The sequence below is a fragment of the Plecotus auritus genome, assembly GCF_963455305.1.
Source record: "Plecotus auritus genome assembly, chromosome: 9".
NCBI classification, from domain to species: domain Eukaryota; kingdom Metazoa; phylum Chordata; class Mammalia; order Chiroptera; family Vespertilionidae; genus Plecotus; species Plecotus auritus.
This window is the reverse complement of record NC_137783.1, coordinates 73,650,924-73,669,060: the sequence shown is the minus strand read 5'-3', so window position 1 is coordinate 73,669,060 and position 18,137 is coordinate 73,650,924. Positions and strand designations below refer to the sequence as shown.

General features: G+C 40.1%; 1 protein-coding gene across 1 annotated transcript; it reads left to right on the top strand.

Moving 5' to 3' along the window:
* The first annotated feature begins 702 nt into the window (after positions 1-702).
* Positions 703-13,502, top strand: RBM7 (RNA binding motif protein 7). The gene is made up of 5 exons (XM_080641784.1): positions 703-2,902; positions 3,884-4,046; positions 4,927-5,014; positions 8,650-8,740; positions 11,518-13,502. Exons 1-5 carry the CDS (start codon positions 2,522-2,524, stop codon positions 11,839-11,841), a joined length of 1,047 nt encoding a protein of 348 aa, XP_080497910.1. The 5' UTR covers positions 703-2,521; the 3' UTR covers positions 11,842-13,502.
* The last annotated feature ends 4,635 nt before the right edge of the window (positions 13,503-18,137 follow it).

Here is an 18,137-nt window from a genome sequence, read left to right as displayed (position 1 = left end):
TCTCAGCAGCCTGTGTCAGGGGTCTAAAGGGTGAGGAGAGGAAGGGAGAGCAGATAGGCAGTTAGGGGGATCAGGCCAGGGGGGGGAGAGCAGTTAGGGGGATCAGGCCAGGAGGGGAGAGTAGTCAGGCAGTTAGGGGGATCAGGCCAGGAGGGGAGAGTAGTTAGGCAGTTCGGGGGATCAGGCCAGGAGGGGAGAGCAGTTAGACAGTTGGGGGGATCAGGCCAGGAGGGGAGAGCAGTTAGGGCCATCAGGCCAGCAGGGGAGCAGTTAGGGCCATCAGGCAGGCAGGCAAGCCATTAGGAGCCAGTGGTTCCTGATTGCAAGAGGGATCCCGGATTGGAAGAGGATGCAGGCTGGGCTGAGGGACACCCCCCCCCCCCCGATGCACGAATTTCGTGCACCGGGCCTCTAGTATATTATAAATTAACATCTTTTTAGATATCTAGCAGAGTATATTATATACTACCCTTGGGAGAATTGAGAAAATAGTTTCTCAAATCATATTTAGGTTGCATGAGTCAAATGAGAAACCTAGGTTGAAAGGCTTAAGGTTCTATCATTTACTAGCTGTATGACCTTGGAAAGTTTACTTCATCTCTTTGTGCCTCAGTTTCTCAGCAAAAAGAAAAAAAATGTATAATACCACCTATGGGCTGTTTGAGAATTAAATGACATATATAAAAGCAGACCTTACCTTGTTCACAACTTTATTCTAAGTGCCTAGCACAGGTAGTAGCAAGCACAGAATTAAGTTCTCAATGAACATCTGAATAAACACAGAATAAAAGCCCTTGGCACAATGCCTTGCACACAGCACTCAATAAAAGGCAGTTATTACTATTCTCTCATTTTTCCTATGACCTGGTTTTCTGACCTTACTATATTAATCACCCTCTTATCAACATTTTCTGTAAGATGTAGTTCTAACAATTCAGTTCTGTGTGGTGTGTGATAATTTAGCTGTTTGAAGGGTCCATTGGGAAAAAACTAGTCTACTTGCTTGCATAAAGAGTTGGCTCTTAGAAAACCTACTTTCTCCCAATACCATCCTTTAAACTTTGAGAAATGTATGGTTAAGAAATAAAACTATTAGCCAATAAGGAGTAATCAGCCAATTAAGAGAACACCATAGTGCAATGTTACGGAAAGCCATCACAACCAGTGCTTATTATCACTGCACCTAATGAACAGTCTAGTGTGCAGATTACCTATTGTTTCATTAGGCTCTCCATCTAGAGTATACTCCTCCATGGCAAGACTGCATCAAATTCATCCATATGCTTATCAAAGAGATCTTCATATATTGTGGGATGGTTGAATAAGTAAAGACAAAAAGAAAGCCCAAGGAAGATGCTGAATAGGTGAACAGCTTCTTAACAGAGGCTGAAAGACCAATTTCAGTAATTCTGAGACAACAGGTTTTGATTAAGGAAGCTGGAATTGGATACAAATATTAAAATGACAAGTATAAGTGCAAAAATTCATTTGGAGCTTTTGGCAAAGAAATGCAAACTGATTTAATAATTTGAGAATATCGAGGTTGAGGTTTTGCTTGTTTTTAGTCTAGTTGAGATGGAAGTTTGTAAATATTCCTTAAGATAACGGAGGGAGGTGGAAGAGGGTAAATGTTAAGAAGATAATAGGATTACTGGGCCATGGGGGTAAGATAAGCAGAGTAATAAATTAAAGCATTTCCTTTTCGCCAGTAAAGGTAGAGGGAATAATGTGAGGAAAGGCCGGCAGTTAAGAAAGCTCAATTACAAGTCTCAAAGTAGGATACTCTGCAGGGAAGGGAGTGAAGACTTGTGGAGAGAGAAGTGTGGAGCCATGGTGGGGGATGGCGTACACAAAGGGTGAAATCAAGGATTGTTGACCTTTGGGAAGGGTGTTTCCATTAGTTCAATTTTAGGACTAAGAAAAAAAGTCTTCTCCCTACTTCCCGAACTAACCATTTTAGCGGCTTAAACCCATCTGAATTCAGCAATAATATCTCCCTAGGCTATATTAACAAGACTCGTAAAAATGAGATTGCGACTGCACCAAGAAAGGATTTTAGAGGCCTTGTTCACATGCTAATTGAGGGGTGGGGGCGGTATGCGTTTTAAGCCGAAATGCGGGCCGTGATCACACTCGTAGGGTCACACTCGCAGCGCCGCGCGCTCCGCAGCAGGTCCAGTTCTGCGCTGGGGTCGGGTACGGGAAGAATCTCGCCGCGCGGCTTCGGCGCCGCCCATCCAGGTCCCTTCCCTTCACTGAGCGCGGCGGGCTCCAGCCGCTGCCAGTCGCCCGACGGCTGTCGGTCCGGACGTCTGGCCGTGTTGCCTGCCAAGGAGGAAGTCCCGGGTGGGTCGCCTCGGGCCTGGCCACGAGGGCGCTGTCTCCAGAGACCGTCGCCAGCGCTGAAGCCGGCAGGCTGAGGCCGTCGCGGGTAGCGCAGTGGGCCGTGTTCCCTCGGTCGCCGGCGCACAGGGACACGTCGTTTAGGGCCATCTTCAAACGCGGCCGCTGGATCTGCCTCATGTCCCTCGGTTCAGGGAGGCCTCCGCGCTCCGCAGGTCAGTCCAACCCTTGTCGGGCACGGAGACTGCCTTCCCGGCGAGCCATGCTGGGAGCCGCAGCCTTCAACGAGCGCTCTCCTCGCGAGCTTGCGCACTCCGTCAGCGCACGTCGACGCCAAGCGGGAGCGAGCGTGACTGACGTTTACGTCGGCGACGCCTGGGAGCGCAAGGACGTGGGCTTTCGAGAGTGCGCAGTGGGAGCGTCAGTGGCGACCCCTCGGCCTCTCACTGGAGGGGGCGACGCCGAGATGGGGGCGGCGGCGGAAGCGGATCGTACTCTCTTTGTGGGCAACCTAGAAACTAAAGTGACCGAGGAGCTCCTTTTCGAGCTTTTCCACCAGGTAAGCGGCAGGGACCGGCCTTTTCCTTTCGTTTTCCGCTTGCGTAGGGCCGGGCCCCACGGCTCCCCGCTCCTTCCGTGCCAGCTGGGCTGTCCGAACGAGCACCCTACAGGTGGGCCGGGGGGGCCTAAGGTCGCGTTAGGCGTCGGTGGGTGTCGCCTCATTAAGAGAACCCTAGTTAGCTCTCGCGGAAGTGAGGACTGAAGGTGGTGGGAGGATCCTCAATAAAGCATTTTCGAGGCAATATTCAGGGGTCTCAGGGAGGTAATACACATGGGTTCTCTCTTGAGCAGTGTTGTTTTTTTTAATTAGTTTTTTAATTATAGTTGACAAACGATAATATATTAGTTTGAGGTGTACAACACAGTGATTAAGACATTTATAGAGAACAGTGTTTTTTCTGTTCCTCCTTTTCTCGTCTTCCCCTTAAGACACTGTTTTTTGTTTGTCTGACAAATTATATTTCAATTTCCTTGTCAGTCTGTCTTTTCCGCTTAGTTTCTTACAAAATTGCAGCATTAAGGTATTTAAAATAGAGTCATAAATACTCCCTGGAAAAGTAGCATTGTGGTGTTTCTGTATTACAGTGTGTTAAAAATTTGAAGTATCCTATTCCCCCCAACCACTGGTAAGTTTGATTAAGCCATACAAAACTGAATTTTTGGTCCAAAGAAACTACTGTTGATAAACATTAATTTCTATAGAGGGAATGCCGATGGTTGTTGGCCACCTCCTTAAAGTTGTAAAGTGCTGAGAAATGTAAATTCAGTGATTGTTTCTAGTTCCTTAAGGGTTCCCTACCCCAAATAAATTAATCTTCAGTCATGTATCTGTAGGATCTTTATTCTAATCGAAATGGAAATCTGTGTGTATGTATTTGTTAGAGTTCCTGATTACATTTCTTTTTATTTTAATCTTGTGAAATTTAAATATTCTCCTGAAATTGTCTTATTTAAGTTGTAAACTCTTTTTTGTCTATAGGCTGGGCCAGTAATAAAAGTGAAAATTCCAAAAGATAAGGATGGTAAACCAAAGCAGTTTGCATTTGTGAATTTCAAACATGAAGTATCTGTTCCTTATGCAATGAATCTACTTAATGGAATAAAACTTTTTGGAAGGCCCATCAAAATTCAGTTTAGATCAGGTAACTCACTATTCAATTGCACCATTAAGATATTTAAATCTGTGTTGTTTGGGGAGAGGGATTATTTGCTGCTTTGGCTTTTTTAAATGTTATTCCGTTTTAAAGAACCTTTATGGATGAAAATACTGTAAGCTTTGTGGGTAACACTGACAACATGAATTTTGAAAGTTGTAATTTAAAAACAGCTTAAAATTTCAGCTTGGGTTAGTTAACAGAACATAAACTTTATTGTTAGAAAGACTTGGGTTTTGGGTCCATGTTCTGAAAGAAACAAGAATTATTTTCTGAAATGCTTTTTTGTTGTTGTTGTTGTTAGTCCTCACTAGAGGATATTTTTTTCCAGTGCTTTTCAGAGAGAGAGTGGAAAGAAGGGAGGGGGCGAGAGAGAGAAAAACAGCCATGTGAGAGACACATCCATTGGTTGCCTCTCTAACAAGCCCCAGTAGGGGCTCAGGAATTGAAACCCAGGTCCATGTCCTTGACCCTTTTCTTTGCTGCATGGGCGACACTACCACTGAGCACACCAGCCAGGTGAAAATACTTTTCCTGGTTGCTTTGTAATTTACTTTTATAAGTTTTGATTCTTGATCATGTGGGAATGAAATTTTGCATGTGTCCAGTCTTATAATTTAGCGTGAGGATCAGAATATTATGATAGAGTGGACATTTATACACCAGATATTCCCTTATTTGGGACCGTTTGTTTTGGATATATCTGCTAATGAACATTTAGAATTTTCACTCTGATGAAACTCTAAAGCAATCTGTTAAAATTTGAGGTTTTTCTCTTTTACCTTTTTGGAGTGATTTGGGGTGGGAGAGACAAAATTTCCAATTAAATTTTCTATCAAGAAGAATTTCTCAAATTATTTTATTTTAGGAAGTAGCCATGCCTCACAGGATGTTAGTTTGTCATATTCCCAGCATCATGTTGGAAATTCAAGCCCTACCTCCACATCTCCTAACAGGTAATATTTCTCACCTATTGTTAAATCCTTTATCAGGAATTTTCTTAGGTAGTGATCTCAGAATGCATAATGTTTGGTTTTCTCTTTAATGCTCCTATCTCTTTATTGTGCTATATTATTTGCTATGTTGGATTATAGTTATTTATATATCTATTCTAAGGGGACTGTAGATGTATAAATTATATATAATCCCATTAAAACAGTTATATATATATAAAACTATATTTATATTCACTTATAAAGACATACCCACACCCAAATATACATCTATATAACAAAATTTCGCAAAATATTACTTACACTTATTACTTGCAATGTACTCAATTTACATTTTATTTTATCTTTTAAAATTTAAATTAGTTTATACCACTAATTGGTTACTTGCAGTTTAAAAATACATGTTAGTGAATAGGCTATTGGACTAAGAGTTCGTGGAATTGGATTCTAGGTCTGTCTCTACCAATTGTGTAATCTTGACTAGGCTCATTTCTCTGCTCCTATCCTTACATTTGTAAGGAAAAGAAATTGAATTAAATGATCTCTAAAATGCCTTCCAGCTCCTGGGGGTTAAGAAAGGTATAATATTTATTTGATACCTTAAATAATTTTATTAGAACATAACCACGCTCTTTTATTTACTTAAATAATTTTATTTGCTTTGGGGAGGCAGAAATTTTACCAGGGACAGTTTTTTCACTGGTATATTCTTTACCAAGTTTTTTTGCATTTATGATCTCTTATGTTTCACAGTAGTCTTATGAGATAGGGATTATTATTATGTCTTCCTTGTATATGAAGAAAATGAGGATTGGAGGTTAACTTGTTCAAGTCTGAACTGCTCTTACATTGTGGGCTGGGAGTCAAATCCAGGCAGTATGATCAAGCCCAGCCACATTGACAGCTGTGGGCAAACTACGGCCCGCGGATCCGGCCTATTCGGCTGTTCTATCTGGCCTGCGGAGCCTAAAGAGCGGAGGGTTCTCTTGCTCTCCCCTCCACTCCTTCACCAGCAGCAGTGTTAACATGGCAACGTCCAGAAACACAGCCGCAGCTCCTTCTTCTGAGTGGGCGGATTCAGTAGAAGGAACAACCTCTCAATCTTCCAGAGGCTCCTTGTAATGCCCACGGACGCGTCCCTCGACATCACTCTGGGAATGCGTAGACACGTTATCGAGGTGATGTAGGGAGACACGCCCCTGGAGAGCACAATATCAGAGCATTAGCTAAAAAGGAGACCAACAACACTGTTCCCACTGAAGTTGATGTTTTAAAGACCAAAAACCTTTCAACCCAGTCTACATTGCCATCTACATCTACGTCCCGGGCATAATTTGGAAGTTGCACTAAAGAAAATGTTTAATTTACTGTTTACACATTTTGTTCTTTTCTATTTGTTTTAGTTTTAAATTATTTTATTATATTTAAGTTTAATTTGAAAGGCTTTTGTACCTTTCCTTTGTTAGGCAATTTTATTTTGCCTTTGCCATCTTCAATATAAGGTATGTTATTGTGCTATGATTCCTCCATTTTTTGAAGTTTCAAATTATAATAATTAGTGTTTACATTCTTGTTAAAATGTTTGAAATGAATAAAACTATTGAAATAATAATAATAAAAAAAAAGACCGTACCCTTTTATGTAATGATGTTTACTTTGAATTTATATTAGTTCACACAAACACTCCATCCATGCTTTTGTTCTGGCCCTCCGGTCCAGTTTAAGAACCCATTGTGGCCCTCGAGTCAAAAAGTTTGCCCACCCCTGGACTCTAGATGAAGTCACATAATATATGTATTTTGTGACTGCCCTTTTAATTACTCATAATTAGTTCTCTAAGAAAGAAGTAGAAAGTGTTTGGAGAAAGTTGTAACAAGGAAAGATGGTATAAATGACAGGACCTGAAAGAGGACAATGTACTTAGATCTAATGCATGAAAAATAGAGTGTAGATGACATTGGAGAAGTACATAGACACTGGATGATAAAGTCTTTCTTATAGCCTATAATTTGGATTTTGTGATTTTTACCTTAAAAACCATAGGAAGACATTGAAATGTTTTTTGTAGGGTAGTAATAGGAATAGATTTGTTTTTTATTTATTTTATATTTGTATTTTAAAGAGTTGTTTGGTTGCAATGGGAAAATGGATTGGAGGGACAGCAGTGAAAATAGACTTATTAGCAAGCTATTGGTAGCAAGATAGGGAAGTTCTTGGGGCCAGGTTGGTTTGGATTAGAGTAGTGCCAAGAGCTGGAGAGAAATGATATGAAAGATATTGGAAGAGGAACTTGTAAGAAAACAGTAGTGTAAAAATGATACCCTCTTTGTGTCCTTTCTTGCCTGCTGAAATTGTATTTAGATACTTCTCAATACAGTTGGAATTCAAAGCATCTCCACCCACTTTAGAACCTTCAAAGGTATTTTAGGTGGAGAAAAAAAGCTTTTACCTCCTTAGAATTTGTTGGGGGAGGGTGCAGGGGAAATACGTAAGTACTTTACGTTTCATCAAAGATTAGAGTGTACATTATTTTTATATTGTTATAAATAAAATTATACATCTCACCCATTTAAAATACAGATATACAACTGATTTAAGAAAACTCAAAAAGATCTAAACTATAAGACAAATAAGTTGGTGACTTGATTCCAAAGACATGTTTTAAAATACAGTTAATTTAAGTGAGATTTTCTATAGAGCAAGTTATTTCTTCAGGAAGTGAGGAATAAAGTATAAGTCCTTAAAATTCTTACTTCCCAAAACCTATTGCTCTCTCCTGTCTCAGTATGTCTATTTAATTGCTTAAATATCTAGATTTTTAAATGTTATTTTCTTCTGTTTCCCTCATCTGTCATATCTAATTAATCAAATCTGTTTCTTTTTTTGTTATTAATCCTTACCTGAGGATATTTTTGCATTGGGGGGTGAGAGAGGAGAGAGAGAAACATCCATGTGAGAGAGAGACATCGATTGGTTGCCTCCCACACGCACCCTGACCAGGACCGGGGATCAAATCGCAACCCTTCAATTTGAAGGCCGGTGATCTAACCACCGACCCACACTGGCCAGGGCACCATCAGATCTTTTACATTTTAGTTATTTGTCTAGGCCTTTCCACTAATCCAGGGATTGACAATTTTTTTTCTATAAAGGTGCAGATAGTTAATATTTTAGACTTTGCAGGTCATACAGTTTCTTGCTCTGCCATTGTAGCACTGCATAGATAATACGAAAACAAAAGAGCGTGGTTATGTTCTAATAAAACTGCAAAAAATGATTTGGTCACGGGCTATAGTTTGCTGACACCTTACTACTCCTTCCCTCAGCCGGAATGTTTTTCTTCCAGGTAACCTTGTTATTCAGCTCTCACTTCAAATGTCTATTTACAAAGATTATCCCTGACAAGTTAAGCAAAAACAGAATCCTCTCTCTCTCTCATCTCTACTTTCTCTTTAGTCTTTCAGCATATCACTTACAACTATGTGAAGCTGTCTTATTGTCTGAATCCTTACCCCAGCTACATGCGAGCAAATAACCTTGTCTTGTTCATTCCTTTGAGAGCTGTGTCTGCTCATGATTGTTATGTAGTAAATTCTTGTTGAATGAATGATTATATGTTGTTTTATTATTTTTTGCAGACATGAAAGGACGGTGGATAACATGACTCCATCACCACAGATAATTCAGAAATCTTTCTCTTCTCCAGAAAATTTTCAGAAACAAGCAGTGGTAGGCTGATTTTTCAACTTATTACTTAAAAAACAAAATACTTAAAATGTTCAGATGATTCTTTTTTTTTTTTTTAATGAATTTATTGGGGTGACATTTGTTAATAAAATTATATAGTTCAGGTGTACAAGTCTATAAGACATCATCTGTATATTGTATTATGTGTTCACCACCCCAAGTCAAGTCTTCTTCCATCACGTTTTATCCCCCCTTTACTCTCCTCTCTTCTACCTCCCATCATCCCCCTTTTCCTCTCATAATTGTCATACTGTTGTCTGTACTTATGAGTTTGTTTTTTTTCTTTGCTTAATCCCTTTACCCTTTTCACCCAACATCGCAACTCCCCTCCCCTCTGACAGCTATCATTCTGATCTCTGTCTCTGATTCTGTTTCTGTTTTGTTTGGTAGTTTATTTTGTTAATTAGATTCCACATATAAGTGAAGTCATATGGTACTTGTCTTTCTCACACTGGCTTATTTCACTTACCATAATACTCTCCGGGTCCATCCATGCTGTCACAAAGGGTAAGATTTCCTTCTTTTTTATGTTCAAGTAGTATTCCATTGTATAAAATGTACCACAGGTTGTTTTATCCACTCATCTAATGATGGGCACTTGGGCTGGTTCCACATCTTAGCTGTTACAAATAATGTTTCAGTGAACCGTAGGGGTGCATCAATTTTTTTGAGTTAGTGTTTCGGGTTTCTTAAGATACATTCCCAGAAGTGGAATTGCTGGGTATAAGAGTTCCATTTTTACTCTTTTGAGGTAACTCCATACTATTTTTACACAGTGGCTGCACCAGTCTGCATTCCCACCAGCAGTGCACAAGGGTTCCCTTTTCTCCACATCCTCGCCAATACTTGTTGTTTGTTGATTGATAGTAGCCATTCTGGCATGTGTGGAGTTTGGATTACTGCTTCAGTTTCATTAGTTATAATCTCTCTATTCAGATTTCTGATTATTCTGGATTCAGTTTTGGAAGATTGTATATTTCTAGGAATTTATCTATTTCGTCCTGACTGTCCAATTTGTTGGCATACTGTTGTTTGTAATATTTTCTTACAATCCTTTGTATTGTAAGTTGTTACTTGTCCTATCTTTTCTGATTTTATTTATTTGAGTCCTCTGTTTTCTTGATGAGTCTAGTTAAAGGTTTGTCAATCTTGTTTGACTTTTCAAAAAATGAGCTCTTGGTTTCATTGATCTTTTGTTCTTTTTTAAATTCTATTTTGTTCATGTCTGATTTGATCTTTATTATTTTTTTCTTCTCACTTTGGGCTTTGTTGTTACTTTTCTATTCCTTTAAGTATAGAATTAGGTTGTTTGAGATTTTTCTTGTTTCTTAAGGTAGGCCTGAAATACTATGAATACCTCTCTTAGGGCTGCTTTCATTATGTCCCATAGATTTTGGGTTGTGTTCTCATTTTCATTTGTTTCAAGGTATCTTGATTTCTTCCCTGACCGGGAATCGAACCATGACCTCCTGATCACATATGTTAGTTTTCACTGACCTGAAATATATATTTAGGGATTAAAGATAGAGTTGCATTTCACATTTTTATTTTTCTTCACAGTTGGTGTGTCTGTGTTTCAGATACTTGACATTCATTCTTGTTCTTGCAACCCTATGCTGAGTGACTTTTAAAATCATATATACTCTTTAATACTGAATATCAATACTTTAATATATTGGAGTCTTGTAAACTAGCTGCCCCTTGAATGTTCCCCTTTTTTCTGTAATATCTCCATGAGATGTTTCATCTTTGTTTCCTTTCAGTTGCCAACTCCTTTTATTTGTTTCTTTTTCTTACACTCATTTCTTTTTATTTTCTTTGCCCAAATCACAGTTTTGGCTTGTGGTTCCTACCCTTTTGAATTTCACAGGTCTACAAAATAAATGGTGAAATAAAGTAAAATTTTGAGACCAATATAAAGGAATTAACTTTTATATACATTTTGTCTCATTATGTTGTAGGCCATTAAAGAAAATAATCTTTGGCTAATGTCTATTCACACATAGAATTTGGGGACCACTCACCTAGGCAGTTAGTACGTGACTCCATTTTATCCTCAGTAGTCCATCTCACACACTGTTTCAAATTTAATATAATTCTGCTTTGCTTATCCTGGTGATGTGACTTTTCATTGTTTGCAAGATAAAATCAGAATTTTCTAGCCAATTTATTAGCACTTCATCTTGTAATTCAAATAAATCTTTCTAGCCTTACTGTCCATTTACTGGTTAGGAGATCTTTAACGTGTTTCAGTCAGAATTTATTTGCTATTTTGTGAACCCATTCAGTGTTTCCTTGTTTTGTTTTGTGTTTTTTGTTTGTTTGTGCAGTTTTCTTTCCTTGGCATACTTACCTCCTTAAAATATTTTTCTAAAAATAGCCCATTCACGCTTTTGATACCTAGATCAGATGCCACCTTCCTGAAGCCTTTCCTAATAATAATGAGCTCATGGCTCTTTATATGTTCATCACATAGTGATCCATATTATAGTCATTTTGTAGGATTTCTTCCCTTCTAAGTCGTCTCCGTGAGGGCAAGGAGTGGTAGTTATGTACAAATATCCTGTAGCTGTACAGTGGAGTGAATGAAGCTATTTTATTGTACTACTTTCAGTTATATTTAAATTAAGATCCACCTAGGCAAGAGTGATTTTGCTTTTCTATTATTATTAGTTTGGTTAACTGTGACTAACTAACCATTGGCTTTGATATGTAGAAATGTTTGCAATTAAGATTTCCTTCTTTTTGTCTTACCTCAGATGAACAACGTTTTGAGACAGATGTCATATGGCGGGAAATTTGGTTCGCCACATCTTGATCAATCAGGATTTTCCCCATCAGTTCAGTCACATAATCATAGTTATAACCAGTCTTCAAGCTCCCAATGGCGTCAAGATACACCATCATCACTGCGTAAAACCAGGCAGAGTTCTCATCCCTATCTAGTAGACAGACACTATAGCCGTGAACAGCATTACAGAGGACACAGAGATGATTACTTCTATGAAGACAGGAATCGCGATGGCTGGAGCCATGACCACGATAACAGAAGAGACAGCAGTAGAGCTGGAAAGTGGCATTAATCTCGAAACTAACAAGTGTTCAAAGGACATTGTTTTTATAGGATCATCCTAGGCCCTTTGGACTAAGTTGGTCTGGGAATGTTTTGTTAAAACTGTACAAAGCAGTTTTATAAGTTGCCACGTTTCTTTATAAAATTTTTTAAACATAGCTATAGTCTGATACAGAAATGAGAAGACTTGTGATTACAGTTTTTACATTGATAACCTTTCACCTCAGGGTTTCATGAAGAGGAGAGGCAAAAGAAAGTTCCACAATTCCTAATCGTTTTAGAAATTGAGGAAGGCACATGTTATATGTATTGGTTGTTTCATAAAGCAAATATTTTAATGATCTATTATCTATTGCAAGAACCTGCTTATTAGTGAATCACATTTTGTGTATATGATAGAAAACATTCAAGTTGGTAGTCTAAAATACGGTAGTATTTTGTTAACAAATGAGAAAATGTAATTTCAATGATTCGTTTTACTAACATTTGAGAAAGATTATTGGTAAAGTTTGGGAATAATCATATTGTTTAACTTCATGCAGAATGTAAGTGTAAGTTCTGTGACATGCTCTTTGAGTTTTTCCCTAATTGGATATCAAGTATAAATCTACACTTCCTATTTCATTCTAAAATACTAGAATTTTCTCATTAAATCATGTTTGACTGAATAACTGAAGTCACTCAGGAAGTTAAATATCTCTAAATGTATTTTTTTTTAATTAAAAATTCAGTATTAGTGTAAATTCTCCTTTTCAGGAAGAACAAAAATGCAAATGCAGAGTCAGATAAAAGGATTTACTGAAAGTATGCTTGTTTGGGAAAAGGTTCACAAAGCCTTTAAGTGCTGCCTCTATTACTCAAACTTTAAAAATTTACAATTTTTTAAAGTGCCCAGGGTATGTGTGCAAGGACACATTTTATTATAGGGATTGTACATGTTGTCTTTATGTTTGAATATTTGAAAGAGTTAAGTCTTACACATTCTGATTTTAAAAATTGTAAATCCTGTTAAAACTTTTATGTATCAAGATGTTTCCCTTTAATTGTAGAACTTGTTTATACAAATTCACTCCTTGATATATTTGGATCCTTTTTAATAACTAGCATTTTTGTACTGTTACTTTTTAATATATTGAAATCATAAAAAGGAGTATGTGTCTTCTTTTTAAAAATATTTTTATTGATTTTTAGAGAGGAAGGGAGAGAGAAGAACATCGATGAGAGCAGAAGATGGATTGGTTGATTCCTGCATGCTTCCTGACTGGGGCTTGGACCCTCAACACAGGCATGTGTCCTGACCTGGAATCAAATTAGCAACCTTTCCGTGGACAGGACAACACCTAACCAACTGAGCCATGCCTGCCAGGGCTCGCTCTTTTTTTTTTTTTTTTTAATGTCACTATAGAGACATAGTACACAAAAAGTTAGCAACATACTTTTTATTCAGTGATTGTCTGGTGGTAAAAATATCAGTTCATCTGGCTGGTATGGCTCAGTGCTTGAGCGTGGACCCATCAATCAAGAGGTCACTGGTTTGATTCCCAGTCAGGGCACATGCCAGGGCAGTGTGCTCGATCCCCAAAAGGATCATGCAGGAGGCAGCTGATGGATGTTTCTATCTCTCTGTCCCTCCCTTGTTTCTGTCTTTTTATCCCTCTTTCCTCTCTCTTTAAAATAAAAAACATGAAATTAAAAAGAAAAAGAATATCAGTTTTTCAAGCACCTTAGAAATAAATGTTTTGTACATATTGAACTTAATATTTAGAGTCAGACTTCCAGTGACACATGGATTATTGTTGCAGGTACTATACTCTCCCTGGTCTCTAGGAGTTTATGTACATTCAAGTTTCCTCTTTTTAAATGCATGCCTTTTTCTGTCTAGGTAAATGGAACTACTCAACCATTCAGCATAGACAGCATTAAGATCAAATTTTTCATCTCAAGCAGTTTAATAGAAGGATTTGTTTCCAATAAACTTATTTTCAAGTGTCATGACAATTCAATAGCATTTGTAGATATTAGCAAAGATTAATAGTGCTCTATTACCACTTATCTGTGGGTCAGGTTCTTTCATAATGATTCATAGGTGATCCTGATTCATAATAATCGTTTTCCAGTGCCTTTTGGGGCACACCTGTGAGGTTCCAGTTAATCTTTTTCACTTTAATTGCACCTCATTGAAAGTAACTAAATTAAGTGTACTGTGTAAAGGGATAGAACAAGACATTCCTGAAGAGTTGAGTCTAGTTGGTGGACAATTTACGTAGGTGTTGAGAGCTGCAGGAGTAAGAAGGAGATTGCAGGAGAGCAGCTTCTCCAGAGTGTTCCATGAAATACATGTTCTGTGAAATAAGAGTTCTGTAATCAAATGTTTGGCAAACGTACTACTACTACTGACTTTCTGTTAGAGAATGATAAAGAACAGCACCATAAAGCTGCTGACAAGCACTCCAGTAATCTGCTTATCTCCTAGCCTGTTTGGTGCAGGGGTCCTCTAACTTTTGTTTTTATTAAATATATTTTATTGATTTTTTACAGAGAGGAAGAGAGAGGGATAGAGAGCCAGAAACATCGGTGAGAGAGAAACATCGATCAGCTGCCTCCTGCACACCCCCCACTGGGGATGTACCCGCAACCAAGGTACATGCCCTTGACCGGAATCGAATCTGTGACCCTTCAGTCTGCAAGCCGATGCTCTATCCACTAAGCCAGGGGTGGGCAAACTTTTTGACTCGAGGGCCACAATGGGTTCTTAAACTGGACCGGAGGGCCGGAACAAAAGCATGGATGGAGTGTTTGTGTGAACTAATATAAATTCAAAGTAAAGGAGCGGAGGGGAGAGCAAGAGAACCGGATAGAACAGCGGATCCGGCCCGCAGGCCGTAGTTTGCCCAAGGCTGCACTAAGCCAAACCGGCCAGGGCAGGGTCCTCAAACTTTTTTTTTTTTTTAATTTTAATAAATCTTTATTCAGATTATTACAATTGTTTCTCCTTTTTCCCCCCATAGCTCCCCTCCACCCAGTTCCCACCCCACCTTCTGCCCTTACCTACCCCCGCACTGTCCTCATCCATAGGTGTATAATTTTTGTCCAGTCTCTTCATGAACCCCCCATACCCCTTTCCCCCTGAGAATTACCAGTCCACTCCCTTTCTATGCCCCTGATTCTATTATATTCACCAGATTATTCTGTTCCTCAGGTTTTTAATTCACTTGATTTTTAGGTTCACTTGTTGAGAGATATGTATTTGTTGCTCATAATTTTTCTCTTTACTTTTTTCTTCTTCCTCTTCTTTAAGAATACCTTTCAGCGTTTCATATAATACTGGTTTGGTGGTGATGAACTCCTTAAGCTTTTTCTTATCTGTGAAGCTCTTTATCTGCCCTTCAATTCTGAATGATAGCTTTGCTGGGTAGAGTAATCTTGGTTGTAGGTTCTTGCTATTCATCACATTGAAAATTTCTTGCCACTCCCGTCTGGCCTGCATAGTTTCTGTTGAAAAGTCAGCTGACAGTCGTATGGGTGCTCCCTTATAGGTAACTAACTGTTTTTCTCTTGCTGCTTTTAATATTCTCTCTTTGTCTTTTGCTCTTGGCATTTTAATTATGATGTGTCTTGGTGTGGTCCTCTTTGGATTCCTTTTGTTTGGGGTTCTGTGCGCTTCCTGGACTTGTAAGTCTATTTCTTTCACCAGGTGGGGGAAGTTTTCAGTCATTATTTCTTCAAGTAGGTTTTCAGTATCTTGCTCTCTCTCTTCTTCTGGCACCCCCATAATTCTGATGTTGGTACGCTTGAAGTTGTCCCAGAGTCTTCTTACACTATCTTCAACTTTTTGGATTTTTTTTTTTGCTTTTTGCTTTTTCGGTTGAGTGTTTTTTGCTTCTTTGTATTTCAATTCTTTGACTTGATTCTTGTGTTCCTCTAGTCTGTTTTTGGGTCTCTGTATAATATTTTTTATTTCAGTCAGTGTATGTTTAATTTCTAGTTGGTCCTTTTTCAGATCTTCAAGGGTCTCGTTATATTTATCAGCCTTTTCTAGGATATTCTTGAAAAGCCTTATAACCGTGGTTTTGAATTCTATAGCCAGTCGTTTGTTTTCCTCCATTTCTTTCGTTTGTGATCTGATTCTTGGACGCCGCATTTTCACTGCTTCCCTGAGTTGGTAAGGTAGATTTGTGTGCTAGGTTTCCAATATGGCCCAGTGGGTCTGCCTCCCCAGTTAACCTGAGGTGGACACCCTTGGTGCACCCCTTTGTGGACTGTGTGTACAGCCTTGTTGTAATTAAGTCTTGATTGTTGTTGGTATCACTGGGAAGAATTGACCTCCAGGCCAGTTGGCTGTAAGGATCAGCTGTGTCTATGCTGGGAGAAGTTAGGTGCTGGAGACAGCCTTATAGGATTAGACTTGCCAAATTGCAATAGCCTCTGTGCTCAGCTTGGATGGGGTGGAGTCTCAGTCTTGGCTTCCCATCAGCCTTGCCCTTGCGTGCACATGCGCGCCTTCAGACCTCTGCCTTCCCAGCTCCCGAGTCTCCGCCCGAGAGTCCAGACTCCCCCCACAAGAGCGTGGGTCCCCAGGGGCTCGCCTGGAACCGGGGTTCAGTGCAGTCAGAACTGGGGCCCAGTGCATTCAGGAGCCTCTGACTCCCTTCCACTAGGGAAAGCCTGTGGCAACCTCCGCAGCCTTTGTGCGCACTGGCACGCGCGCGCTTTCAGTCCTCCGCCTTCCCCGGCTCCCGAGTCTCCGCCCGAGAGTCCAGATTCCCCCCACAAGAGCGTGGGTCCCCAGGGGTTCGCCTGGAACTGGGGTTCAGTGCAGTCAGAACTGGGGACCAGTGCAGTCAGGAGCCTCCGACTCCCTTCCACTATGGAAAGCCTGTGGCAACCTCCGCAGCCTTTGTGCGCACTGGCACGCGCGCGCTTTCAGTCCTCCGCCTTCCCCGGCTCCCGAGTCTCCGCCCGAGAGTCCAGACTCCCCCCACAAGAGCGGGGTCCCCAGGGGCTTGCCCGGAACTGGGGTTCAGTGCAGTCAGAACTGGGGTTCAGTGCGGTTGGGGGCTTCCTTCCCCCTTCCGCCAGAGAAAGTCAGCCAGGCTCTCAGCCACCCTTCCTCTCTGCGCGCACAAAGACCCTTTGCCATACCTCCAATTCTCTGTGAGCTTTTCTCTTTCCTTCTAGTTGTAGAATTTTCACTCAGCCAGCTTTCCTGTGGTTCTGGATGGTGTCCGTTCTGTCTTTTAGTTGTAGTTTTGAAATTGTTGTGCGAGGCAGCAGTTTAGGTGCTTACCTATGCCACCATCTTGGTTTTCCTCCCCCTCAAACTTTTTAAACGGGGCCAGTTCACTGTCCCTCAGACTGTTGGAGGGCCGGACTATAGTTTAAAAAAAAAACTATGAACAAATTCCTATGCGCACTGCGGGCCCAGGATGAGTCGGCTGCTAAGCAGGACAGGCAGCGGCACCTGGTGGGCTGGATAAATGTCCTCGGCGGGCCACACGTGGCCCGCGGGCCATAGTTTGAGGACTCCTGGCTCAGTGGATAGAGTCAGCCCCTGGACTGAAGGGTCCCAGGTCCCAAGAGCCTACATACTTTGGTTGCAGGGTCTATCCCTGGCCCTGGTTGCGGTTCATATGGGAGGCAATCAATTGTGTCTCTCACATCGATGTTTCTCTGTCTCTCCCACTCCCTTCTGCTCTCTAAAAATCGATGGAAAAGTATCCTTGGGTGAGGATTAACAAAAAGAAGAAGAAGAAGAAATCTGTTTATACTTAACTTTGTGTTTTCCAAATTTGCTTGACCCTTATTTTATCTTTTTATACATAACTAGAGGCCTGATGCATGAAATTTGTGCAAGGGACTCAGCTCTTGCAGCCCCAGCCAGCCCTTGCAGCCCTGGCTTCATCCAGAAGGTCGTCCAGACAGTCGTTCGGCTGTTTGGTCTAATTAGCATATTAGTTATTATATAGGATGTATATTAAGGCACCCCTCCCGCCCCCCAAAGAATCTTTGACTCTACCCTTCTTCATCCAATCAACCATAAACATTTTATACCACTTTCTAGTTATGTTGTAAGGCCCATGTTCCTTTTACCAACTGCCACCATCTTAGACTGGGCACTCCTCACAACAGGGTTATTCCAACAGTACCCTAATATTTAAGTATCAGTTTATGTATTTTTGTACTACTCTATTTCTCTTTAATAGCCTTTATACTGTATTTTCATTTTCTTTTTATTTGTGTATCTAAGCTCCATGAAAGCAGAGACCATATTTTATTCACTACTGAAATTTCCGGTGTCCAGTGCCT

What these genes read in the sequence shown, in the direction of transcription:
- RBM7 (XM_080641784.1), top strand. Translation starts at nt 2,522, where the DNA reads ATGTCCCTCGGTTCAGGGAGGCCTCCGCGCTCCGCAGGTCAGTCCAAC. An exon ending in TTTTCGAGCTTTTCCACCAG is followed by an intron (nt 2,903 to 3,883) that starts GTAAGCGGCAGG and finishes TTTTGTCTATAG; the next exon opens with GCTGGGCCAGTAATAAAAGT. An exon ending in ATTTTCAGAAACAAGCAGTG is followed by an intron (nt 8,741 to 11,517) that starts GTAGGCTGATTT and finishes GTCTTACCTCAG; the next exon opens with ATGAACAACGTTTTGAGACA.